At 32.3% G+C, this 27,941-nt stretch overlaps 1 protein-coding gene across 1 annotated transcript; it reads right to left on the bottom strand.

Moving 5' to 3' along the window:
• Positions 1-103: 103 nt before the first annotated feature.
• LOC143196064 (aminopeptidase N) lies at positions 104-27,485 on the bottom strand. The gene is made up of 14 exons (XM_076403651.1): positions 27,314-27,485; positions 26,992-27,257; positions 26,666-26,938; positions 26,060-26,215; positions 25,890-26,002; positions 23,923-24,118; positions 23,712-23,862; positions 23,448-23,656; positions 20,572-20,755; positions 20,318-20,519; positions 15,810-16,087; positions 13,170-13,369; positions 12,797-13,111; positions 104-536 (listed from the first exon to the last, which is right to left on the bottom strand). Exons 1-14 carry the CDS (start codon positions 27,386-27,388, stop codon positions 281-283), a joined length of 2,874 nt encoding a protein of 957 aa, XP_076259766.1. The 5' UTR covers positions 27,389-27,485; the 3' UTR covers positions 104-280.
• Between the last annotated feature and the right edge of the window lie 456 nt (positions 27,486-27,941).

Below are 27,941 nucleotides of genomic sequence, written 5' to 3'. Positions count from 1 at the left end.
GAAATAATAGTTCTGTTCAAGTAATAATCAACACATATAAGCCATGAACTAAAATATAGAGTTTATATTTCAAAAACAATAAAAACACAGTATATGGAATATAAATCATATATTTCCATCAAAAACAATAGTAGCCAAACGACGATATTGCCATTGTGTTACTGAATATAATTATAATACATTAAACTCAAATGGTTATTACTAAAACGCTTATGACGAATGAACATTATTCTTTCTATGTACAAATAAAATATCATCATTACCTCATTAATATTATCGTCTAACAATCGATTTTATCTTCGTTATTTCGCAGATATCCATCTAACCATTTTTCTATAACGGGCAGGTTATCGTTACTCCATCTTGTTTCTTCCCTGATATTTTTCAATGCTTTTTCGATGACGAAATCGGCGTTACCAAATTCCGTCCGTCTCTCTAGATACAACTTCGATACCATATCTAATCCTTCTTGAGTTTTGAATACTGTAGTAGCTGATGTTATGATGCTGTTCCAGAGCATGGGTTTGTCTTCGAATCTGAAAACAACATTTCATGGATCACTGAAGGTTATTTAAGAGGGTATTGTGATGGTAGAATTTAAAATAAGTACATTTTTTCCTTTGCATATTTTCAATGTTCAATGTTTCAAAATAAACACCTAAAATATGTCTATATACTAAAGTATCAACATCTTAAGAATTAGACATGATAAGTTGACAGTCCACATAAATATATAAATAAATATATAATTGGTTACCATGGATTACTTTTACAGATATATGGTAAGGCTGGCTTAAGACACACATGTGAATGTGCATAGTTTAAAAAATTTAAGAACGACAAATCTAATACCTAATATAGTACAAGTCAGCCAAAAAGTATATAAAGGGACAGAATTTAACAAACTGTAAACTCTTTAAACAAACAAAATTTTGCAATATAGCAATGTTTAGCCACATACTGCAAAATCTGTTTAAGGGACAAACACTTCAAATGTTTAAATATACGATACGAGATCTAAAAAAACCTAAATCTGAGTACTTACAAAATTCAATTAGTACAAGGCGTCAGAATGCCTCAAAATACTTAATAAAAGGTGTCAGTATACTTAATTAATGGAATATGGAAGATGATCCGCAATTTTTTTGACGATGAAGTTTAGTGATGCATGAAGTTTATATTTCAGCTCTCTTTACGTGGTTAATATTATTGTGTCAATATCAATATTAATCAATATATTGAACATGCAATAATAGTGAAGAAATAAAACCAGTTCGATTTTTATTTTTATTTTCGTTTTTTTTTTATTGAAGTTATCGTTTTACAATATATTGCGTCAATAGTATTGTTTCAGCAATATTTATACTTATTTTAAAAATAATATAAAGGCTATTATTTTCAATAAATAAATTCACAAATTGTGTACTTTAATAATAAATATTTTTTCAATAGAAGGATTTTAAAAAAATTAAGTATGTTAGTAAATCCGGAACCCTACTATATCAAAATAGAATGAATCTAAAAGAATATTTCCGCTTAGACAAGTTTTTCATCGATAAACAAATAGATATTTAATGAAAATCATTAACGGGTTTATAACAAGAAAATGCTAATTATCTTCTCACACATCAAATTCGGCAATAATAAAAAGAAAATGCTAATTGTCTTCTCACATATCAAATTAAAAGTGATTGGAAATCAGCATGTTCTTATTAAATAGTAGTGAATTTCTCTTCCTTTTTATGACAAATTTGTTTCAATTCATTAGAAGTACCGAGTATCACAGAGAAATAAATTTGTTTTTAAATTTTTGGTATGTGTTTTCATTCATTGGTATCCATATTTAATTATATTGTTGATTTTTTATATTATTTGGTATTATTCTGTAAAATGAATAGTAACATATCATAGTGTATTGGGAATTTCATTATGTAATAATATATATTTAAATCAAATACAGTAATTTAAACATGGACGAGTTGATGGTGAATATAAACGAACAAGTTTTACACGAAAAGTTTTAATGAAATTACTATTTTTTATAGGAAATATAACATTGACCGAATTTGACAACAGCCTGGGCTATATTGGATTTCAGGATATCGGTAATATACGACTTCACAAAGCCTCTTGAAGTATATGTCGTTCAAATCTATAGTCTAGCGATTTTCACTGTCTTGTAGAGCTCGCCCTTACAGGGTAAAAACGCATCAATTGAGTTAGTATCTTTCCATATATGACAATTATGCTTTTCAGTATAGCAATATATATAAAAATGCAAATCGTCGCTAAGAACGATTTGAAATATCATTTAATCCTTAGAATATTCAACTCAATCATTTCCATGATGATTGATAAACTGAATAATGAGGCTACAAATAATCTACACTATATAAGTGTGTCTACTGTAGAACCTTATTTTTAATTTTTAGAAATTTTTAGGGACTGCGGAGTATGATAAACATATTTTGTTAAAATAATAAAATATACAAGCAAATGTATTCAGTATTTGGAAAGTAACAAGTATTTTCATCAGTTGTCCAATTTGCCCATATAGTTCTCTTTTTTTTTAATTATTACTAAACGATATTTAGATAGATTATTTTAATACCACTGTTTGCAGAAATGTTTTTCTCTACTTATTTTAAGACAGATAATTTTCTATACATATTAAATATAGACTCGTTTTGTTCCAGAGATACAATTAGCTAGATATATGACACATACAAACTCGGATTGGTAAACTTATTGATAGTGATTCAGATAAAATATATATTAAAATATATTTTTTACGACAATATAGACATCTGATTAAGAGGATATAAATAATGTTTTCCGTCAGTTAAAGCAAGAATATATGTAGAATTAAACATTAATTTTAATCAACGATCCGTTATATTCAAATTAATAAAACACAAAAAAGTGTAATCGCTATAAGTAAGCTTAAATTAACGTTCAAAAAGGATTGGCAATGAGTATGACTTATATAAACGATGGTAATATAATTATCCTCTTAAGTTACTAAACATGTATTTACATAATACGGCCATTTAATTTTTAATTAGTAAATTATACCAATCATTATCGATTTAACAGGTGCAGCATAATTATGATAAATGTTTCAACGAACTGTCTTTATTTCTGTTAACTTTCTGCAAATTATTAATCAATATAGGACGTTAGAATACAAATATTAAAGCAGATGTTGTACTTTGTAATATATAAAATACATTTTTATTAGTCAATAAATAACAATATGAAGTGAAAAATACTTAATTAGTACGTTTGTGTATTTGGCAATTATTTTGCGGTATGCCATGTATTCTACTGACATGAAAATACAGATATTATGTCCCGCCACAATTACAGTGTTATAAATTTATAATGTTTTCAAAATGTTAATTTTTGTACTTGAACATGCATTTGTGCGGTACGGTACGCATTACTTTTTTGTTTCGTCAAAATAATAAGGCCCATTGTTTGCTGGTGGAGATTTACTTGCATGCTCCAACCATAAGAACATGTGAACGGCGATTATAACAATTCTAATATCGTGATTTTAATGTTCAACGCGAAGAACATCCTAATAGTCTGAAAACGTTTCAAGATGCAGGAGTTATTGCATGACCCAACACAAGCTTATTAATAATTAATAAACAATTGACAAAAAGCTAAATGTTAGCCAAGTCGCAACTTGTGATGGTTTACAAGGAATAGGAAAGATCCAAAAAATGAGAACAACGGAAAAGCTGGGTGCCACATTTATAATATGACAAGAAATTAGAAAATTGAAAATATATCAGTGGAACGCTGCTTCAAAGATATGTCATTTCTTCACCAATAGTAACGGATGATGAAAAATGGACTTATTTCGTCGAATGAAATTACATGTCTCATACGCTGAAATCAGCAAAGAAGTGTTAAAATGGGATGTTACATCGCAGCCACCGTGCTCTCCAAACCTGACTCCATGGGATTGCCACCTTCTTATATCGATGGGACACGCGCTCGCAAAACTGCACTTCGCCAACTTCGAAGAAATTAGAAAATAGCTTGATGAATTTTAAAGCTTAGCTCAAAGAAGATATTGTTAGAATGTATTGAATTAAAACGCAAAAACTTTGGATAAATATATTTTAACTATCAGTTGTAAATAATATGTTTTCTTTGGCAATAAAGCCGGAAATGAATTACCAACATACCAGGTAAATAAACACGCTAATATCAGATTTTATGCTTTTAAGAAGTATCTAAAATTGATAGTAATCAGCTTTTTCAGCCATTCACACGATTTGCTCAATCAAATAACAGAGAAAATCAATTTTTCAATTTGTGAATAATTTATAACAACAATTTCACACATCATACAATAAATATGCAATATGAGACATAAATAGCACTACTGTTAGAAAATACATGTGAATTTTAGATAGTCCAAACACATATGTATTAACATACCAACAAAAGAAATATACCTCAAATATTACATGTCAAACTGTAATATAATTCCAACTATTAGTTTAGAAGTTATTTATAAGCTATTACGTTAGTTACTTTCAAAACAATGAATAATAAACATTTTTTGTATTTTTGCTATATATTAAAACAATATTGGAAATATATATAAACTGAAATTCATATCCCAAAAATAGCACAGAGACCTGTTGAGTGATGAGAATAATGATGAACTTATTGAGTGACGAATAAAAAATCTATAAACTATGGTATAGCTCAACCTTCTCTTGATTATTTCAGATTTTCGACAACATTATTAAGTTATTTTTCTCCGAACGCTAATAAATATCTCTCATGTTCTAAATTTCACATAGTTGTAAACAATTGTAGGCTTATAAATTAATAAAATGGAATTTTTCAGTTTCAGCGTAAAGCCTTTCACGTACACGCTGAATCTAGAACCGAAAGAAATGTAATAAATTAGATAACTGGCCGATTCAGACTCTTAGGTGCGCTTGGTGCTGTAATTAAATGTCGTAATCTGACCCAAATTGTCAGGCAAGAGAAAAATATCTATATTTTCGTTCGATTTAAAATTATTCTTCGCATATCGAACAAGGTCAAGGACGATAGATAGCGACAACGAATCTATATGAATATATAAACGTATGTTATTAATGGTCATTTAACTATCTGCTAAAATTGGTGACATAGGCGACTGTTCAGGTCATGTAGAATGTTATATATTTTTGCGCGTAATTGAAGGCCGACCTTTGAATTATGCATGTATTATTCCGTTTTTCGATAATGTTATGACTATTATTTTGTAGGTGTTTGTATTTTTTATTATAACTATGATAATCGGTTTTGAATGTATTCAGAGATCGTTGAAAACGTCAAACGAAATGAATTAGATGGGTAAAAAATCTGGTTATTATGCTATATATTTCGAAATATTATTAACGGAATGGTGTTAATGGAGTTTATTCATAAAGTGAGGTGTCAAAATTACAAGGCGTTCCTGTAATTCATAACATTTTTCAATTAATTTTAAATATCAGAGGTCCTTCCAATAAAACAGCCAATGGAAGTCATAGATAATGTCGAATATACTGCCAAAAATACTTTGTAAAATTCGTTTTAAACATGGATAAATTTTCACTCTTATCTTACCGTAGTTTAAAAAAATGTAATCGAATCAGTCTATAAAATTCATTTTGTTTGATAGTAGTCGATCGTATTGACAAATGTCTATAAAGTTCTTCAAAACATTATTAATAATAATTAAATGATTAACAATAATTTTATGATCAAGGACAGTTACAGTTTCACCATTTCCAAGTATCAATGTGAACAACTGCCAAACAACCTAACAGGTTAATTAAAAAGTATCCGGCCTGACACATAGATGGCGCTACTAAATCCATATGTTTTTTAGATATCCCTACCCCTCAAAAATGCATGCGAGCTTTGTGTATTATAGCATTTTGAGTAAAGCAACTTTTGTTAGTATGAAAAAAAAGGATAAAAAGGAATTTCGCCTGTTGATAAAATATTGCTTTTTGAAGGGAAAAAATACAGTTGAAGTAAAAACTTGGCTTGATGCCGAGTTTCCGGACACAGCCCCAGGAAAATCAACCATCAAGGATTGGTATGCTAAGTTTAGGAGTGGTGAAATGAGCACCGAAGACGGTGAACGCAGTGGATGCTCAAAAGAGGTTGTTACGTCGAAAACATTTTAAAAATCCACAAAATGATTTTGAATTATCGTAAATTGAAATTGAATGAAATAGCAGACACTCTAAGAAAAGAAAAGAATGCTCGTTAGGAAGAAATTTTCGTCGAATGAAGAGGTGATCGCCGAAACTGAGGCTTATTTTGAAGCAAAGGACAAATCGTACTATAAAAATGAAAGGAATTATATTGAGTAAAAAACTAATTTTGCCAAAAAAATATGTTTTACTATGGTAGGCCGGGGGCTTTTCAATTGACCTGTTACCTTAAAACCACCAGAGTATCGCAGTTATAAAAGCAAAATGAAATGACAGAATTAATGGTTTCAGTTTTCTGCTTTAGCTTGAAATTTAGTTAATTAACGGAATTTGATTTACAGTAAAAATAATTTTATTTGAAGTGTGAAATCGAAATAATTATTGCGTTCCCCAATGTGAAGGTTAGAAAGATGTACATTAGTTTACAAAGAATCCAGTCCAGAAATATTTTAAACAAATAAGCAATGATAACCTTAACGGAATGTCTTAGTTCCTATAGGAAGGTTTTGTGCATTTCACACCAGATGATCATCAAATGTGGAAGGTCATTACTTAACCAAGGTCGTTTTGGTAATTGGAATTTATATAATAAGTCTTTTAATACACCTCATTGAAATGATCAGGTCTTATATCTTAACCTATTGAGAAGGAAAATATAGCCATATAAGTTTGCATCGGGTACATTCGGTACATAACACTAACCAACTTCATGTTGAAGCCTGGCTTCATTCTTCGCTTTACAGTATGTGTCATTTCGTCGAAGTATGAATAAAAAATGTTTTCGGTGTATTGAAATGCATTTGAAGATAAATGCGGCTGAAGGTCATCGAACGGGATGTGAAGCTTATATTCAACATTTCAAAAGTGGTGATGTTGACATCGAAGACAAAGAGCGTTCTGGATAGCCACAAAATTTGGAAGACAAGGATTTAAAGGCATTACTCGATGAAATCATCAATGGGAATTGCCATCGACTACAATTGATGCGTTTGAGCCAATAACACTGCTCGAAAAACTGCGGAGAACGAGCAAATACATAATAATGTTATTCTTCGGTCTGACAGCGCTCTACACATGTTACAAAACCAGCCAAAACATACTTGGAAACATTAAAATGGGAAGTGCTAGTCCATCCCCGTATTCTCCAGACCTTGCTGTCTGTATTACTACTCTGATCTGATTTACTACTTGTTCCGGCATATGAGTCGTGATCTATATGTGCAGCGCTTCACTTCACCTAACAACTCGATGAGACGGTCCAGTGGTTACATTTCTGGAAGTTGCAGGTCAACCCACATAAAACTCAGGCCATCTTCTTCCACAAGAAGCGCTTTGCACCGAGCATTTCGCGTCTTAAAATCGAGAAAAACGCCGAAATCCCATGGTCAGAAGAAGCCACCTATCTCGGTCTTGTCTTCGATCGCAAATTTAGGTGGAATTCCCACATTCAAAAGTCCCTCCATAAAGGTCAAGGTATTGTTAATTTGCTGTTCCCGCTTATTAACAGAGCCAGCAGGCTTCCTCTATCTATAAAATCTCTCCTGTACAAGATGCTGGTTCGATCAGTCGTTCTATACGGCTCCAGTGTCTATCTAAAATACGTCTCCCCTAGCCAGATGGAACGTCTCCAAGTGTTTCAAAACAAAATTCTGAGGAGAATTATCAATGCCCCATGGTTCGTCAGGAACAATCAAATTCATCGAGAAACAGACGTCCCCCAAGTTCACGATTTTATATCCGAGGTATATTCGAAATATTTCTCCACTCTTCGTCTCTCGGATCAATAGATGTATTACCGAGCTGGCCGATATTTCAGGCCAATAACTCATTCGGCTCTTCGTAGCCTTATTCTATCACAGCCGACACTACCCCGTCGTGCTCTAACTCCTAATTGTCCCGACCTTCTCCGGCGAGCGATTAACTCATGTACCGCAAGCTGCGTGGTGTGATAACGACGCCACGTCCTTGCCTGGCCCTTGTGCCTCTTAACGGTGTTACCGGTTACGGGCACCCTCCTTACTAACAGTAAGAAGTATCAGTTAGGGTCATTGGATCAGCCGATAGGGTGGGGTTTAGTGGGTAGCCCAGAGGCAGCCTCCACATAACCAGTCAAACTCGCTTATTCTTGCGGGTCTTCCCGACCAGGTATCCGTAACAGGATTCCCCTACCCGGTTCCAGGCCAAAAAAAAAATTCACTTCACCTGGGAAGATGCCAAATGGGTCGATGCGTGGAGAGCTTGAAAAGATATATAATTTTGATATGAAATCCATAAATTTCTTAAACGATCAGAAAAAGTAGCAAATATCGATACTTTGGAAAAAATATTGAACCGATTTTTTACAATGAAGCTTCAATTTAAAAATAAATACTTAAAAGAAATATATAGGCCTAATATAAGTATTAATTTCAAAATAATTAACATAAGAAATTTCAAAAAGCAAAAACTCTAAACACTCTATCTATAATTTTTGTTTCGCGCGTTATTTCCAATATATATTCAAATAACCTTATTATACTTATTAAAATATTGCATTAAAATATAATTCATTACAGTATTGGTACAAAATCTAAAGCTAAAACTAACTCGGATAAAAAAAATATCGTAGTGAGCGTTGAAATCTCGTTATACTAGTTAAGAAATACGATAAACAATTATATTACCACTAAAATAGGACAAAATATTGTTATGTGGTGTTGAACTTTAAATATTATCGGTAAAACATATGACTAATTAAAGAACCAATTTCGTTTATGATTAATATGGAATTATTTAACTACTCGTGTTATTACAAGAACATCTGTAATTAAATTGGGTTAAACTGTTGGCTTGGTCAATGAGTTTGACAATTGCGTATTATTTTGGTGTTGGCAAAACTGCCCTTGATTTTACTTTACACATGCTGCAAGTTCATAATACGATAATTTTAATTGATCATATTAAGCTTATTATAATGATAACATTTGATAGAGCTAGTGCAAATTTTAAAAAAAAGCACAGCGATTTTTACTCGAATTGTTAATGCTCAATTACGTTATTCAATACGTTAAATTCTGACTAAGAATATAACTAATATAGAGAAACAGAAATATTTTTGTTGCGCCCGCACTATTACTAAAATACATCTTGCTAATACATTGAACCAATATTATCACCGTTTTACATACATTTTATGCCAATCATGATTTATAATTAAAGATAACCTTTGGTCAACTAAATACGCACTAGACAGTATTTTATGTTCTATATTTAGGAATTTAGAATTTTCTCATGTAATTCCATAATAAAAATTATACGTAAATATATAGAGTGAACCATATGGTAAATATGATGACTAAAATTTTGAAAATGATGGCATCCTTAAATAACGATTTCTTATATAAGCAGAAGAAAATTGTATCATCGATATAATTAGCAAAGCTGCACTTCATTTCCATTCACCTTTCCCAACTTTTAAAAAGGAATATTGCAATCAAGGTTCAAATAGTCTACACAGCCAAAATTTACTTCGCTTACTATTTAATTTCCAGACTTCTTATGGTACATTGTGCAAAGATGATATATTTTAAGGCCTAGACCTTTTGAATATAATATAAAATGACCAGACAAAATATACCTGATAGTTAGGAAAAAGCGAAGCGTATTTGTGATCTAAAGAATAGAAGTGTACATTAACTCTTAACTTCGATCGTCGATATGCAATACAGCAGAACAAGTTGTGTCAACAGCGTCACTTACCAACACTTAAAAATAATTATTTTATTATTTTGATTTGTTAATTAAATTGTAGATATTAATCGTTTTTGCATAATATGTAAAAGGTTTTAAAGGTTTCTTACTTTTTATATTTATATGACCGTCCAACTTGAAATTTAATAAATATTTTAGTATTGTGCTTTTGTCTTCTTATCTTCGTCATATAGTAGATAATATGTTACTTCCCCTCAATATATTTTTCTTATAAATGATATAAAAATTTGAGTTTGTTTTATATAACATTTTCTTCTACGATGCTGTATAACTTATTGTTCTCTCTGTTCTCATATATTTAATATCTCTACTACACATAAAACCGTACAAAATATCACAAGGGATTCAAAATGTTTAATTATTTTATCTAAATGGAATTAACATCAAATGTTCAAATCTAGAATCATCCATCTAAGTTTGTTGAGAAAAAGTAATTTCGGGTTGTTAACATTGTTTTCAATGTAAGCAAATTTATTTATATAAAACACTAATCAATGATATAGTAATTTTGCAAGATTCTCTTGAAGCCGGCTTAAAATAATTTTGCAGAGACCGGAACAAATAGCAATCACACGGGGCAAAGTTCGTACTATTAGGCGGATGTATCAAAATTTCTCAGGCAATCGCTCTTAACTTTTGCTCAGTCACAATATATGTGTTTGTCTCTTTATATCGCCCGCAGTATTAAGCAATCGAATTAACTGTTGTATCACAGTATAGAGTTAAATATCCATCATCGGGCCATCATCGCTTTTGATGGCCCTTCCTTTTTAACTATTACATATCGTTAATGGACAGTTTGAAGGACGAAATCACCGAAAAACGTCGTATTTGAAGAAAAAAAAGTATTGCTTCACCAAGACAATGCACCGTGTCACAAGTTAATGAAAACAATGATAAAAATCCATCAATTGGGCTTCGAATTGCTTCCTCATGCACCGTATTCTCCAGATCTGGCCCCCAGTGACTATTTCCTGTTCTCGGATTTGAAAAAAATGCTCGCTGAGAAGAAATTTTCGTCGAATGAAGAGGTGATCGTCGAAACTGAGGCCTATTTTGAAGCAAAGGACAAATCGTACTACAAAAATGGCATCGAAAAGTTAGAGGGTCGATATAATCAGTGTATCACCCTTGAAAGGAATTAATTTAAATTTAAAAAAAACTAATTTTGCCCCAAAAAAATGTGTTTTACTATGGTAGGATGGGGACTTTTCAATTGACTTGTTATTCGGTAACATTCAAATTTATATCAGAAATAAATTAACAAAATCTTAAACAATTGCAGATACAAGGACAAATGTATCACTTACTAGGAGCGCTGTGACTACTACCAGATACAGATCGTCAATCTGTACAAATTTATTTTATGGATCATCCCAGACGGAGGTGGAAATTGATAGGCATTGTGCTCACAGTCCAACATTAAAGTGAATTACTGTCCAAGAACTACAAACATTTCTCCGGCATATCAACCTAATAAAATACCTATCGGTCAGCATGCGACGACTTTTAATTCACCGAGAATCAAGGGGCTATTGTCATTGTCCGATAAAATTTGCTTAATCTTCGTCACGGGGTCATTTAGTATTTTAACAAATTAATTCTATTAAAAGTGAAAGATCAATAACAATATTATATCGGTGTGAGAAAAGCATTGCTTTTATCCCAGATACCGTTCAATTTTTATTTACAGACTGGTACTCGGAAAGATGAATATCTTATAATTTGAATGAGAAGTCAGATTAGTAAGTATAATCTAACATTACTTAAATAATGATATTATTCGAATCATTATTTAGTAAAAAGCCATAATTCTACTAATTCGCTAAAATAATAATTTGGTAGACACTCCCATATTCATATCCTTCTTCAATCACTACATAGTATAAAACAAAGTCGCCTTTTCTGTCCCTATATCCCTATGTGCGCTTAAATCTTTAAAACTACGCAACGGATTTTGATGCGGTTTTTTTCAATAGATAGAGTGATTCAAGAGGAAGGTTTGTATGTATAATACATGCATAATATACTAAGGCAACATTGCTAATTTTAGAGGTTTCTAACGTGATGTCGTAAATTAACCTATTTTTTTAGGCTTATTTAGCAATTAGCAAAAACGCTGCCTAACCCTACGAGTTAGATCAAATTAATGTACTACAGTATTGTACACCATAAAAAGGTCTACAAAAAAGTCCGCGATGGTATATGTTTATCTTTTAGGGATAACCCACATTAACCATTTTTATTGTTTACTTTTTACGTGAGAAAATGGCTTATTTACGAAGCTATTTTAAGCAATACGGCATTAATCCTTATCGAATTAAGTACCTTAAATACAGTGTGCAATTAATATAGATCAATATGGTTCCTTACAGCATGTAAATTAAACAAATATTTTCGGAGATATTACAAATTTAAAATTTGCGTTTAAAAATGTGTAATGTAATAAAAATTGTATGAATTTAGATATTCCAAAGATAGCAGGAAATCTTCATAGTAAGTATAGGGAAAGAGGAATTGTTTTACTCCAAATTTAATGCGTGCAGGCCAAGGGCAGTAATGAATGAACCAAAAATACTGGATCGATTTTAATCATGTTTTCATTGAGTGACATAGGCATATATATTTTATGCCCGTGCAAAGTCGGAGCGGGCCGCTATGTTTTTATATACAACGTTCATATTTTTTCTGTAGTGTATTTAATTTAGTATCAGCATTGCACCCGTGCGAAGCCGGGGCGGGTCGCTAGTTATCAATAAATAATTTGACATCATAACTTGTTTTACGGAAAAAAAGAAGAGTGGAAATATGTCACTTGCCTTGTTTTAATAGTATCCCAATTCTTTCTAAGGAAGTTAAACAAAGTTGTATAGCCATTAGCACTTCCTGTCAACATGCTGAATATTAGATAGATGTCATTGTCAGTGAAATTTCCATTTTGCTCCAGTACTGTTATATTCAACAATCTTTCGATCTTCGAAGGATCGTTTGGGCAACCTGTCAGAGTTTTGAGTAGATAAGTCCGCTCGCTGGGTTTCCTGCTAGGCGGGAACCTGATAATTCTTTGTAAACCAAATTCCCACTCCTCTTTAGTACCCCATTTGAAAACCGGGCAAATATACTGATTGGCTACTCTATAATAAAAAATATATATAGTTAAAAAAATTATCTATTTTATTTTTCATTACTTACGGATTACCCTCGTCCGGGTTCTTACAGTCCATCCACTTCTTAAAAGCCGCTTGAGCCTCCTCGATACATGGTTTGTAACCGGTCTGGCAGAGGAACACCTTCGATGAACTACGAAGATGCGCTCTACCTTCAGATTCGCCTTCTTGTGGCTCGTTTCCTAATTCTTGGTACAGTGGTGTGAGCAGTAGTCGTACGTAAGTCTATAGTAAATCGTTGAATATATTAGGATAGAAAAATAAATAAGGAAATGCACAATCGTTTTAATTTGAAGAAGTATTTGGCTGTCTTTAAAAAATGGTTGATAATGTTAAAAATCCCAAACTGACTGAATCAAAGAAATGTATGATCGTTACAGCGTCTTTTGCTACTGTAAGTTGGGGTAAGTTTATTCATATTAATAATCAAATAAAACATCAATTTTTTTTTATTTTATGAAACAATCCCTTTCCAAAAGCAGCTACGTAAACGGCCATATAACTTTATTCTTGGATCAATTACTTTATTGATTATTGATTGATTGTTTTTTTAACACCAAAAAGCGATTCAGGACTTAAATTATGCTTAAATTTTATAGCCCAAGTAAGAACAAATTTGAAAAGAGCCACGAATTAAAAAGTTAATAACTACCTTGAGGGGGTTCATTTCATTAAAAAAATATGTAATCATCCGAATATATATTGGCTTAAAGCTGCTTAACCCAGATATTTGGACTTTTTTGAATCTATTCGGGTCCGTTGGTTCAAGAATATTCATCCTTCGATCAATATATTTGACAAATAATTTAAAGCTCCCACCATAAGTTTTTTTTTCATCTCATTCGCCTTTAGGATCGAGAAGAGGATTAATTTCATACTAACGGGGATGTATTACAAGGAGTTGAGAAATTGCAACTTGACTGGAAAACGAGCAATTTGTTTTATTATACTGTCACTGGGTCTTTGAGATATCTCTATTAGTGTATCCAGCGATATTGCCAAGTCGATGATATTATTTTAATTGTACCCTATACGATCTTCCAGATATAATATTAAAAATAATAAGGTGCACCATATATTTCTGGACAAAAAAAGGTAAACAGAATTTTAACAGAGAAAGACTCAAAGTTTTCCATCATTATAAGGAAACAAAAAGCCAGAACTCTAATAACAGGTCAACTGAAACGGTTCCGGCCTACCATAGTAAAATATATTTTTTGGCAAAATTAGTTTTTTATTCAATATAATTCCCTACAAGGGTGATCCACTGATTATAGCGACACTCCAACTTTTCGATACCATTTTTGTAGTACGATTTGTCCTTTGCTTCAAAATAGGCCTCAGTTTCGGCGATCACCTCTTCATTCGACGAAAATTGCTTCCCAACGAGCATCCTTTTGAGATCGGAGAACAGGAAATAGGCGCTGGAGGCTAGATCTGGAGAATACGGAGGACATACAATTCATGGATTTGTGCCATCGTTTTCACTGACTTGTGACACGGTGCATTGCCTTGGTGAAGCATATCTTTCTTTTTCTTCAAATGTGGCCCTCATAGTCGCTGTTGATGGTCCTTCCTTTTTCAAGGTAGTTAATGAAAATACAGAAGCCATAAACTTGCCAGCCGACTGTTGCGTTTTCCCACGCTTTGGAGCGGGTTCACCACGTGCAGTCCATTCGGATGACTGTCGATTGGACTTCGAAGTGAAATGATAGAGCCATGTTTCATTCATTGTCACATATCGTCGCCAAAGCTCGGGTTTATTACGCTTGATCATCTTCAAACACTGCTCCTGAATGAAGCAATGAATCATCAACTTGTCGTTGTTTTTGGTCAAAAGTGAGCTCGCGCGGCACCCTCTTTACACAGAGCTTTCTCATACCTAAATATTCGTGAATGATATGATGTACACTTTCAGTTGATATCTTTAGGATGTCTGCTATTGCATTCAATTTCAATTTACGGTCATTCAAAATCATTTTGTGGCTTTTTTAAATGTTTTCATCGGTAACAACCACTTTTGGACGTCCACTGCGTTCACCGTCTTCATTTCAGCTCATTTCAGCACGTTTAAACTTAGCATACCAATCCTTGATGGTTGATTTTCCTGGGACTGTGTCCAGAAACTCGGCATCAAGCCAAGTTTTTGCTTCAACTGTATTTTTCCTTCAAAAAGCAATATTTTATACGCGAAATTCCTTTTTATCCATTTTTTTCACAATAACAAAAGTTGCTTCACTCAAAATGCTATAATTCACAAACTAATTATCCGACAACTATCAAATTTTACACGCATCTTTTGAGGGTTAGGCTAACTAAAAACATATAGACTTAATTATAGTAGCGCTACCTATATGTCAAGCCGGGGACTTTTCAATTGACCTGTTAGATCCTATTAAATTTATGACACTAAACAAACATGAAAATGGGAAAACAAAGAAGAGATAATTTTGATTTGTTAAAAGGCTAAAAAGTTTTTCTTACAGGTGCCTATAATGGAGATTTAAATTGACCAATCAAATTACTTGAATGACCGATATAATCTCCTCTGGATGTTGGGTTGGATGTGGTTGCAAAACTTTTCTCCAGAAACTCCTATTAAGTTTTCTCTCCTTTACTCTATGGTACTAACTTAGCAAACAACCTGTGGTAATAGTGAACATACCTGGAATTTCTTGTGAACGGCAGAACTATCAATGTGCTTTCCAATATGATCGATTAGAGTGAAAACCGGATCCCAAGCGAGGTATTCACGCTCGTTTTTCAAGAAGAGTGTCATATTGAGGGCGGTCGCAAAACTCAGGTCGCCTGCGTACGCTAAATTCCAAGCATCGTGTAGTAATTTCGCTCTAGTATAAACAGGGATCCGGGTTCGATTTTCCGTCTGTAAATATTCAGCTAACATATTCCAATTCTCTGTGTCATAATTGACTGGGAATGGCCCTAAAAATAATTTTACGCCGGGTTTAAATTTTTCTAGACTTATGCAAAGATATTGAAAGAAAAGTGTTTAGAGCAGGGCAATTAGCATATGTATGCATATACGTTGCAAAACCTTTGACCTAATTTTAAAACATTTAAAATTTTATGTAAACGTGCTGATATTTAAATTGAAACATACCATAATTCTATATATTAGTTTCGATAATTGTTAAACAAAATGTTACAACACGCTTGATTTCGAGAAAATAAATTAATTAAGTTAATAGTTTATATCAGTTCTACTATAAATGTATGAATATAGTGTTAGGTCAGACAGTAGGCATTTTAAAATAATGGCATATAAATGATTCGAAACAGACTCCTTAAAAATCCTCTTTAAATCACCAGAAGATCATCTTACTTGCTTTTTATTTTGCTTTTTCTGAGTACTTGACGATGGAAATAGAGAATTCTATAGTAATTTTAATAAACATAGATGGAGGGAAAAAAGGAAACTTTAAGTTCACGATAAACTCGAAAATTTCTAATAAATAGATGTACATTTATTATTTTCACTAGGGTTTCCAAACATGTACACCACAAAAGAACGAGAGAAAGAGAATGAAAGTGATTTGTTGATATTAAACCAATTTGGTGATCATCTGAATCTTTAGTTGCTAAAACAATTCCAAAATATCATAACTTTTTTAATGTTTACGTGAAATTATTAACGACGAGAGCTACAAAATGATGATAACTAGTTTTTTTTTATTAGAACCATCAGAAAAAAAACTCTTGTTTTACTATCGGTTAGTACTAATGAAATTCGAAGACTTTTCATGAATAGAAAATAGTAGGAAATGTTGTTTTGATGAAGGGAACTATAATTTTACCAAACATAAAATGAAAAACAAAACATTTTTCAATACTTTCTGGACAATTTTATTTGTTGCAGCTTATATAGTTTTCTAGAATTTCTAGGTCTGTTAAGATTGTATGACTCTTTTGAGTTAATATAAATATAAGGTAAGAAATTTTCGAACAATTTCAGGGAAGTCTGCTTCGCAATAAGAGCATTTTAAAAATCTTCAGAGAATCCGTGGACAACACCATTTAGATCTTTAGTTTATAGGACAATTTTTAAAATATGGGTAAACTTTTTTTAACTTTTATTTGAGTCCTCACAAAAAGAAATCGTTTATATAAAATCAATTCGCTCTTCCATTAAAAGTCTTTCATATATGGATAAAACTCTGTAAATGCAAACTAGAAACTTCGAGACTCTGAGAACCAGAACATTCCCATTGTACCAGCCGACTATAAGACCTCTTAACTAATAGATCTTATAGGCTCTTAAAATAGAACTCAATCCCAAGCGCCAATAATTCCACACTTCTAATTTAAGCCTTCTTAAAGCCTACAAACATTCAATACCTCGTCATCCAATCATGAGCAATCCACGATCTTACTAAATACCTAACTAAGCTTCTATAAGATTTAACATACTGATTTACACCAAATTAAAAAGTTTATTTTTATAAACAAAATACGAAAAATTCGAATTAATCCATGGGGCTTCACTCTAGTTTTGACGTATAGTCCATCCAAAGTTGCTGTGAACATACGTCATCAATACGTTTAACGTACTGCCGCAATTTGTAAAATTGTTTTAGAATTAGACAACATTTTCCTTCTCAATTCATTCTAGTTAAAAAGAGACACAATGCTGTCTGATTAGTTCGAACACTTAAACGAACCAGCCTGTCAAAGTCATCCGGTTGTCAAACGGATGAAAAATTCTTCAAAACAATAGTGATGACAAAAGAGGTTATAAACCGACAAAAGTTGTTTTAACACTTTGCTTGATTTTATAATTTTCAAATCGCTTCTCTGGTTAAGTATGCTGACGCTAGGTCGAACAGATTGTCTCTCTAATCTCTTAACTCGAACAAAAACGAGATGATGAAGGCCCCCTCTTACCATAAAATTCAAGCATTTTTACTGTTAAATATTAATTGCGCTTTTTATTGGAAATATATCTCAAAAAATTAAAACCATAATCATGGATTCACCGAAAAGAACCCGTCCTCATACGAAGCGGGTGACGAAACAAGATCATCTTGATGTTAGCACTATCAGAAATCAAATATATAAAATGTATAAAAACAGTGAGTGGTTCAGAGGAAACTGTTAATGGAACTTTTAGAAAATCAAAAAACTTATTATTTCAATTTATGTGTGTGAGATGAGACATGGATATTTATACCAACATACCCAACGGTCACTCATGGCTAAATAATAATTAAAATAGCGTTAAGACAAATAGAGTTGATAGGTAAACGTTGGAATAATAATTAATTATGTTTTATTAGTCATAACATTTATTAATAATTCATTGCAGATATATTGTGCTTCATGCTTTCCAGCCAGTTAGATTTGAATGACCCGGATTAGACACATTGAAGAAGAAATTGAGAAATGATAGAATCATGAATAAACTTTCGATAGATTAGAAATGAACAGCTCAGTTATTCACTTGAGTGAAACTTTCTGAATATGGGATTATGAACCAATAGATTATTTCCAAGACACGGTTATGAGAATGGAAATATCTAAAGCTGTGTATATAATGAATATACGATGATTGTTGAAAATCATATTCTAGAGTATGAAAGATTTATGTCCATTAGATATGTGTGTGATTTTTCAGAATATACATGAGTGCCTGATTAAAATGTACGAGGAAAGAAACAATACCAACTGTTTTGCAGATATGGCAAATGTATTAAGATAACTCGGTGATTAATTTTATCAAGAATGGTGTTCACAGGTAGTAACGGAGGAAACAAAAAAATACAGTGATATCAAAATGACTTGGCAAGAGAACACACCATCAAAAGAAACAAGAACTAAACGTAAAAAGGTAAATATTCTCTCTAATGAAACTAACATATAATACCTGTATATACAATTGTAAATTAGGTAGATTAAGCCTCCAGGGGGTTGTGGTAACAGGGGGTTACATACAAAAAACGCGCCTAGAATTCTACCTCATGGGTAGTGTGGAAAAGAGTTTCCTCGCAAATATTATAAAACAACTCTAACCTATAAATTATTGTTGTATAATTAACTGTGGTTTAATTTATTCGATAATGTATGAATTGGATATAGTATAATGTTAAAATAAATTATATATATTTAATAATATTTGCGTATCATTATTTTATTTATACTAGAATTTTGTTATAACAGGTCAATTGAAAAGTCCCCGGCCTACCATAGTAAAACTCCCTTCAAGGAATAACATATGGATTTGATTCTAGTACCGCCATCTGTGTGTCAGGCCGGGGACTTTTCAATGGACTTGTTATATCAAAGCCAAACTAAACTAAAATTCGGGTTGATATGGCAACATGGAGATGTTTTGACGTCATAAATTTAGATGACGTATGTTCACACCAACTTTGGATAGCCTATAGTCTCTTTTTCCCCAAGTACCCAATCAATAAAATTTCTAAAATCTTTAAAAAAACGAAAAGCTTTTTCCGTTTCAAAGATCTCTAATCTTAATAAATAACCCACCATCAATTTTTTACTTTGTATACCTTCAGCACATTCGAAGCTAACTCAGAAGTTAAATATGTTATATATTTTAATTTATGGAAATAATAAGACTTCTAAATGAGCAATAAGTTGCGCATATGAGCACATACTGTATAAATTGAAAGAAAAATATGAAAAAAAAGTAAGATTTTTTTCAAGAAACAACATATTCACTGACAGCAACACAAAATTATCTATTAGTAATTATAATAAACTGGGAGAATGATAAATATACGCATATGAAGGAATGCCACAAATTTCCATTCGATAAAACCCAGTGCTGCAACTCAACAAAGAGCATTGTTTAAAATAAAACATCGAAAATAGTTTGTTATTCATAAACACCAAGGCAATCTCAATATGGATAAGGACTATCTTCCCGCTTTTTTGATGACTTAATTTAGTTGACAATTCATGTAAAAGCAGGGTCTAATCGGCTGAGTACTCAGCCGTGACAGATAATCGACAAAATAGAATAGGAGAACCTTAATGTCGTAATGTATGATACAATCTCCTACGAAACCTCGGTTAATTTTAATTCAATCCCGAACTAAATATCTAAAAAACACTTATTTATGAATGTCAGTTCAGTAACAAACTCAAAATTTATAAAATCAATATACTTATCATAGATATGTAAAACCTTACCTATTTCTTCTGGATTAATAATGATAAATGTATTCGCAGCAGGCATATCTTGCAATATTATCTCGCGCTCTTTCATCATCCATATCAACGGCGTCGTATTCCGGAAGTTCATTTTATCTTGTCGTATCAGAACTACGGGAATCCACCACAGGAACTTTTCTTGATCGGGCACATCGTGGGGTCTCTCTCTCAAGTAAACCCTCTAAAATGTTCTGAATAACATCAAATTAATTGATAAATTTGTCATTATTTACCTGGTAGATTTTTGCAGTATTGTCGTTGTAGTTTCTGGTGACGGTAACAACCGGTAGACGGTCCTTGGTGATCCAGGAGCCCGCGATTTCGTTGATGGTTATTGGTTCTGGCAAGGTTTTGTCAAATCTAGCTTGTTCGGTGAGAGAGAGCCAGATATCATCACCAAAAAAGGTTTTAAATTGCCTAGTTCAAAAAAAGGAAACATCCAATAAAAAACGGCATATTGAGGAAAACTATGAATATGAAAATATATTTTGTCCTTTTTTATTTTATTCAAATGTAAGACTTACGACAAATCTACGTGAATTATATAAACTAGAGTTTACTTAGCAGAGTATACGATGACAGATAATAAACTGTAGATTAATCAGCATTGTAATAATAAAAAAAACATTTCTCACCATCAAGAACCCGGGCTCAGTACAGCAGAAAATCAGGTAACAGAAGTAACTATTAAATCAAATAGATACAAGGTTACAATAGCCGAAATTTATTGTCCTTCAAGATACAATCAAAAAAAGGAAAATTATTTGAATGTCCTAAGCAACCTCGGAGAAAAATTTATAATTGGAGGAGATTTCAATGCAAAAAATACAAGATGGGGATCCAGAATGAACAACTAAAGAACAACTAAAGGCAATGAACTGCATAAAGCAGCTGCTGAACTAAGATGTAGTCACAAGTCAACTGGAAAATCAACTTATTGGCCGACTGATCAAGAGAAAACCCCAGACCTGTTAGATTTCTTCATAGTAAGAAACATAACATCCAACTGTATAAAAGTCGAAGAAAATTTTGAGCTAAGTTCAGATCATACGCCAGTGATTCTGACATTGAGCGAAAATATAATAAGAAAAGAAAGAAACCCAACATTAACAAACAAAAGAATAGACTGGGAAGGATTTGCTGAAGAATTGAACAAAAGAATTTAACTAAATGTAACCCTCAAGACAACTGAACAATTAAATTTTGAAGCAGAAAAAATCGTAGTAGATATTCAACAAGCTGCTTAGAATAATACTCCAGAAAACTATCAAATAAAAGATAAATTTCGTGAATAGGTTGCAACCAGCCTTTCATACTAAAATAAACCCCGCCTTTTTGAAAAATCCTATAAAACTGTAAGTATTTACATGTTCCCTGAGAGTGGCCTAATATCATAGAAAACAACATGTCATATTTCCAAGATTAATTTTGTTCCTCTGCATTTTTTTAATATAAGTTCGCTGAGGAAGCTGTAAAAATTAAATCATACAGCTAATATTAGATGCAATGTAAACAAAGTTCAGTTTTCATAAAGTTTCCCTTTAGTATTATTGAGAATTACTCAGTATACACAGACGTTAATTCTGGAACGCTCAAAGTTGCATTTTCTACCTTAATTAATTTGAAGAAATCTGCTATCGATGTCCATGAAACACTTTTAGTTCGGCTTTAGTTTAAATTATTTAAAATTAGTGACTTTATTGTCAATGTCAAGGAAAGGCCAAGGAAATTCTAAAGAAGTTGATAAGGTCCAGCTAAAACTCTTAAGGAACCTTCAGACAGCTCACGTATTGATGAATCAATTGTTTTTAGACATATAAATGCTACTTTGTTACTCGAATTTACTAAAAATGTAATTTGAACATTACGGTTTCATTGTTTGACAAAAAAATTTTGTGAGGTGTTTTGATTGGCGATGAATAATAGACTTATTGCGACAATCCCAAACGCAAAAAGGGATATGTTAGTCCAGGAGTACCATCTACATGGTCATAAAACCTATATGTGCATATGGTGGAATCAGCAAGGTTTAGAGTATTACAAAACTGCTAAAACCGAATGAAGCTGTCACCGTTACTAAAAAAAAATTAACGACGTGTTGAAAATTGAAAACGCTCATAAAGATTTGAAGTTCTACCATATCCAGTTTACTAGCCAGAAATAGAGCCTTGTGATTATAACTTATTAAGATCAATGGCTTGAGTGCCAAACCAATATAGTTCTTTCAAAAACGAAAATGGTAAATGTAATTTAATGTATAAATATTTTGGTTAATTTGTATTGTACTATTTTTTTAATAATTAAAGCCTTCTTAAGTATTATTATGCAAGCCCCTAATATTTACAGTAAAAAAACGTATTATTTCGATTTGTGTATTTAGATGAGACATAGATATTTCAGAATGGGACCAATATACCCAATGGTCACTCAGGGCTAGATGATAAATAGCGTGAAGACCACTAAATTTTATAGGAAAAGGTACACGTTGTACACAACATGTATTAATAATTCATTGCAGATATATTATGCTTCATGCTGGTAAGAGCACCTTCGATTTGGATGACCTCCATTAAACACATTGAAGAAGAAATTAAGAAATGATGGAATCGTGAACAAACTTTCGACAGATTGGAAATGGAACAGCTTAGTTATTCACTTGAGTGAAACTTTCTGAATATGGGATTATGATTCAATACTAATTATTACCAAAATATATTGATGAGAGTGGAAACATCTAAAGGTGTGTATATAACTAACACACGATAATTGAAGGAAATTATATTCTAGAATGTGAAAGATTTATGTCCATTAGGTATGTGTGTAATAGTTCAGAATATACATGAGTATTTGATTAAAATGTGTGAGTGGTAGATGTATGTAAAATGTGTATTTAATGTAAAATATTTTGGTTAATTTGTATTATACCATTTATTTTAACAATTAAAGCCTTTTTAAGTAGTATTATGCAAGCACCTAATATTTACAGTTTTGCAAATAATATTAATTTTTGCTTGAATGTTAATACAGATTAATATGATCCAGATGAACTTTCATGAATCCTATAGAATAAATGATAAATATGGACAATTTATTTAAAATTAATAATTACCGATCAGACATGAATCGTTGCATGCCGTGTTTGAATGTAGTCTCTCCTAGAGTATAGTTGAGCATTCGGAAAACCAGTTCAGTTTTTGCCGATGAGGAGTCTTGTTTAATTGCAGTGTTTTTTCCGTGTGGATACCGTTTACTGAACTCGTAATAAATCGAATAAAGCATTGTTGTTGGCCAGTTATTAAACGTTTCATTTTCTCCAATCTATAAATATTACATGAATAATTAAACATGTTTTTCATAACCTTCAGATTATTACCTTTAAAGTTGCATATGCTGTAATATATCTTACTAGAGCATTGTTTATATGCGCGTCGCTCCACCAAAATGGTGTAGCCAAAGCCCCCAACCACTGATACACTAATTCTTGAGTCAAATGCCAGGATCCCTTGCTAGAAAGCTCACTCTCCCTGCAAAAATATATTTTTACTAATAATGTTAATGCCCAGATCTACTAAAATAAATCGTACTTGAACATTAAAAGTCCCCAACTGTCGGCCGGTTTTGTGGCTTGATAATTCGGCAACGCGAATATATTTAATTCGGGTAGAGGATAAGGAGATCCCCAGAAGTCCTCCAGGAACTTCACCGATTTGGACACCTTAGTTGTGACATTGGTGAGGGCTTCGATGAAATCAGGACGCGCCCAAACTCTCATTTTAATATCTGGAAAATAAACTGTTAGACGATAAAAATTGAGACAGTTGCAAAGTTAAGAAGTTGTTCTAATTTTGAGTCTATACCATTTTGTTTTCAGTTAATTTCATGAAGCATTATAGATAGAAATATTTTTGGGATCTTTATAAGTTTTCGGTGTTTTCTGGCTTTTCTGTTAATTCACAATTTATATTATAATACATTTATATGTATTCCAGCATTTTCTGACATAACCTAATTTATCTCTGATAATAGAGTTCTTCTGCTCATAAAACGCTTAATTTTTTTTCAATCCTTAAATAATTTTGAGCTCAAGCGCATGAATTGCAACTCTACCGATAATGACTGTAATTAGTCATAATAAATTATAAACAGTTTCAAAATTCAAGCCACGGTTATTTAACTTCTCCTTTTCCAATTGATCTTGCTTTTCCAACTCCTTTCCTAATTTTTTTAAACATTTCAGTCATTTCAGATTGAATCCGGATATCGCTTAACCACCGTGCCCTGTTTATTAACGTTGTTCATTGAATGTCATTTGTAAGTAGCTTTGGAGACGTTAATGAAAATTTGATTACCACAGTTCAGAGATTTCGTACAAAATACTATCGAAATATTGATTTAACTTTTTAATTATCCGACGTTTCGCAATAATTAAAGAATACATCTTCAGAGCGGGAGCTCTATTATCGAAGCTCGCCTTATCACGTTATTTGGTTTAAGCAAGTACATGTCACTTTCTTAAATAAGTTGATTACTAAGTTTGGATCTCTGCTTTTTCATGGCTCATTGAATTACTAAAAATCGATCGATGTTATGCCAATCTTTATACTGTTAACTTGTTAATTAGTCCTGCCTTACAATAATGTCCGCTTACAATATGTAACAGCTCCATAAGATTGTTTTGAAACCCCAAAATAATCTCAACGTATCATGAAAATGCATTAGGTTCTTATTTAGTTCTTATGTGCTAATTCACGCTTAACCCTATCCAATCCAATACAAGTGTACATGTTAGGACACCCTATATACATGAAAAAAAATTAAAAAATATTTAACCAAATACTAAAAGTAACATAAATAACATTTTTCCGTGGAAATATACTATAACGTCAGTAAAATAAACAGAAACACAACTCGCAGTTTTTACCTATAATTAAGTGCCCAAAGCTAACATACTCATAGGCAATCTCGCAGTAAAAAAAACCTGACATGAATTTAAAATTATGTTTTGATAATTTAAATTAGTGAATTTGCATCGTCACTTAGTAGTAAAAAAATAGTAATTTATATTAATATGAATCACATTAATTGCAAGACCAAATACTATGTGTATATATTTTTATCCGAGTCATAATATTCAAAAATTAAAATTTTATATGTACGTTTATCGATTTTGGATTGACGTATCCTTTTGGATTTCTTAGTGACTAAACCTACTGCTTAACGTTGGCTCCAAACCATAGTCTTTGCCATTAAGCCTGTATTGACCAATGATCAGCTTGGAGACCATCCCATAAGACATTTGACCTTACCCAACCATTACATTTACAATCACGGACAAAAAGTTTATCCATGCCCTACTACACGACAAACACAGTTGTAGAAGATTCACACAAAAAATATTAATATTAATTGATTACCCAAAAATATTTCTATAAATTAGTACGAAATGGTAAATGTGCCTGGTACTGTTGTTTTATTTTCATAAGCCATTTACCGAAATGAAACGTGACAATAATGTAGAAATAATTATAAAATGGCAAGTGCGCCAGGCTACCTTCACTATCGCTGACATTGATACTGATATGGCTAAGCTCGGATATTACCACGGCAAATGAAAAAGTAGTCATCGGTGGTGTTCTTTGAAATCGATCTGCTACCCAGTAACTACTACGAATATATTATAAACAGTTTAAAATTGATATTATCTTATTTTTATAGTATTACCTTGGATCACTACTAGATTCAAGCGGCATGTTGAAAATGGCTCTCATATGTTTCGGTCGAATGATCGTTACTTGAAATGGTACTTTATACGCTGGTTCGTCGAAACAAGGAAATACGTTACGAGCTAAGTTGGGTCTCATGAAAGTGGCGACATACCTGGAATTGATATAGTTTAATCGATAATTACCCCTCGACAGTAAGAGGTTGTTCAATAAGTTCTTGAAACAACATTTGGTCGTCTAATAAAATTCGTTTGATAAAAGAATACATTCGAGTTTGTATTGTAACTTATTTGAAATAAATTCGTAAAAAAACAGATTTGGTTCACTCTGACTCCTGGCTCTCCTAGCACTTTTGTGTTTGGATTATTATTTTGTGAAAACCGAATTTCATCAGACGAAGAGGTTGGGTGAATAGCTTTCCTTTAAGGGGCATTTTTGAGGCATTACAGAAGACCGATACAGTGATGGGATTGAACCAACGAATTTATGTTAGAATAAGTATAGTCGAGGAAAATTATGAAAAAAAAAAGGATTTTGCCTTTTTTTCATTTCCGTCTCTGGAAGTAACGCGACTTTATTGAACAACCTTGTAAGTACACCTCACCATTTTTTCTGTTTCGTTTCGGGGTCTATGTATGAATTCCTAAATAAGCCTTCTGTGGTATCGTTAAACATATATCCTTCAAATTCGACGTAGATCTCCAGTACTGCCCCAGTTTTCATGACGGTGTCCATATCAATGGAGATCATGGACTGTTTATTGACTTTGCGCGATCCCACGCTGATTCTAGAGTCTTCAATCGAAACTGTGGTCTGCTCCCAAGTAGTTTTAAGCATTTGAACCTTATAACCTTTTTCATTGCTATTCGGCGACATCCTGTAAAATAAGATAGACGTAACACAAATAATATTCCACCTCCTTCGACTTACGTTCTGGATTCATAATCCGACGGCAATATTTGAACGACTCTCAGTAGATTGATCCTCAAATCCGGATGCTTATGGAGCACGACTTGTTTGGTCTGGTGCTGTACGGTTGCGTTGATGCTAATTTCACCACTGAAATTCCCATGATCCGGATACGGATGTAATTTTAAGGTATATGAATTCGGAGTCACATCTCCTGGTAATTTGGTGTCTGATATAAGTCCATGGGCGGCTATCAAATCGATACTTCTTTTGTTTATACTGGCTGCCTTAGAAATAAAACGAATTCAAAATAACATAAGATCAAATATCAATTATTACTTACCGTTAGTAACGGTATAAGGAAAACCACTCCAGCTATACACCTCCACATAATGAAGCTATTATATGTACTGATCATGAGGAAGAGCGCATTAAAAACACATTAAACGAAGAAAAAGCATCAGAATCAACTAGACTTACCCTACAAGGTTATTGTTAGATCAAGAAACACTCTAATATATATTAGCATAGGGATAATAGTCTGAATAAGCAACGCGCAAATAAGTGTGGATAACGTAGAAAGCTTAGTTGACTATCGTGACGAATGAATCAAAGAATCTTTTTTTGAATGAATAGAAATTGCACGGATGTGGACAGTAATAAATTATCCTGGGTGTTTACTATCTACTATAATATTTTATGAAGTTTGATAGTAGCAGTTGTAAAGAGTATTATTAGGTGTATTATTTCAACAAGTTCAACCTTTTTTATTTCGTTTTATTTGATGAGTTCTATAACAAAAGTTTTTAAAAAAATTTATATTCTAACCCTAATCGTTATACAAAATTAGTTAAGTTAAAAAATTAAAAAGCTATTTATTGAAATAAAATGGTGCAATAAAAATATGCTCCATCATTTTGGCAACCTTCTGTCAATATGGCAATAGTGTGTCGAGATAAGGACGTTGATTT

This window comes from Rhynchophorus ferrugineus, unplaced genomic scaffold, assembly GCF_030347505.1.
Source record: "Rhynchophorus ferrugineus isolate W39M unplaced genomic scaffold, kcgeb_rfMv2 rfM4, whole genome shotgun sequence".
Lineage (NCBI taxonomy): Eukaryota > Metazoa > Arthropoda > Insecta > Coleoptera > Curculionidae > Rhynchophorus > Rhynchophorus ferrugineus.
The sequence above is the reverse complement of the archived record's forward strand: the minus strand, read 5'-3'. Positions and strand labels throughout refer to the sequence as shown.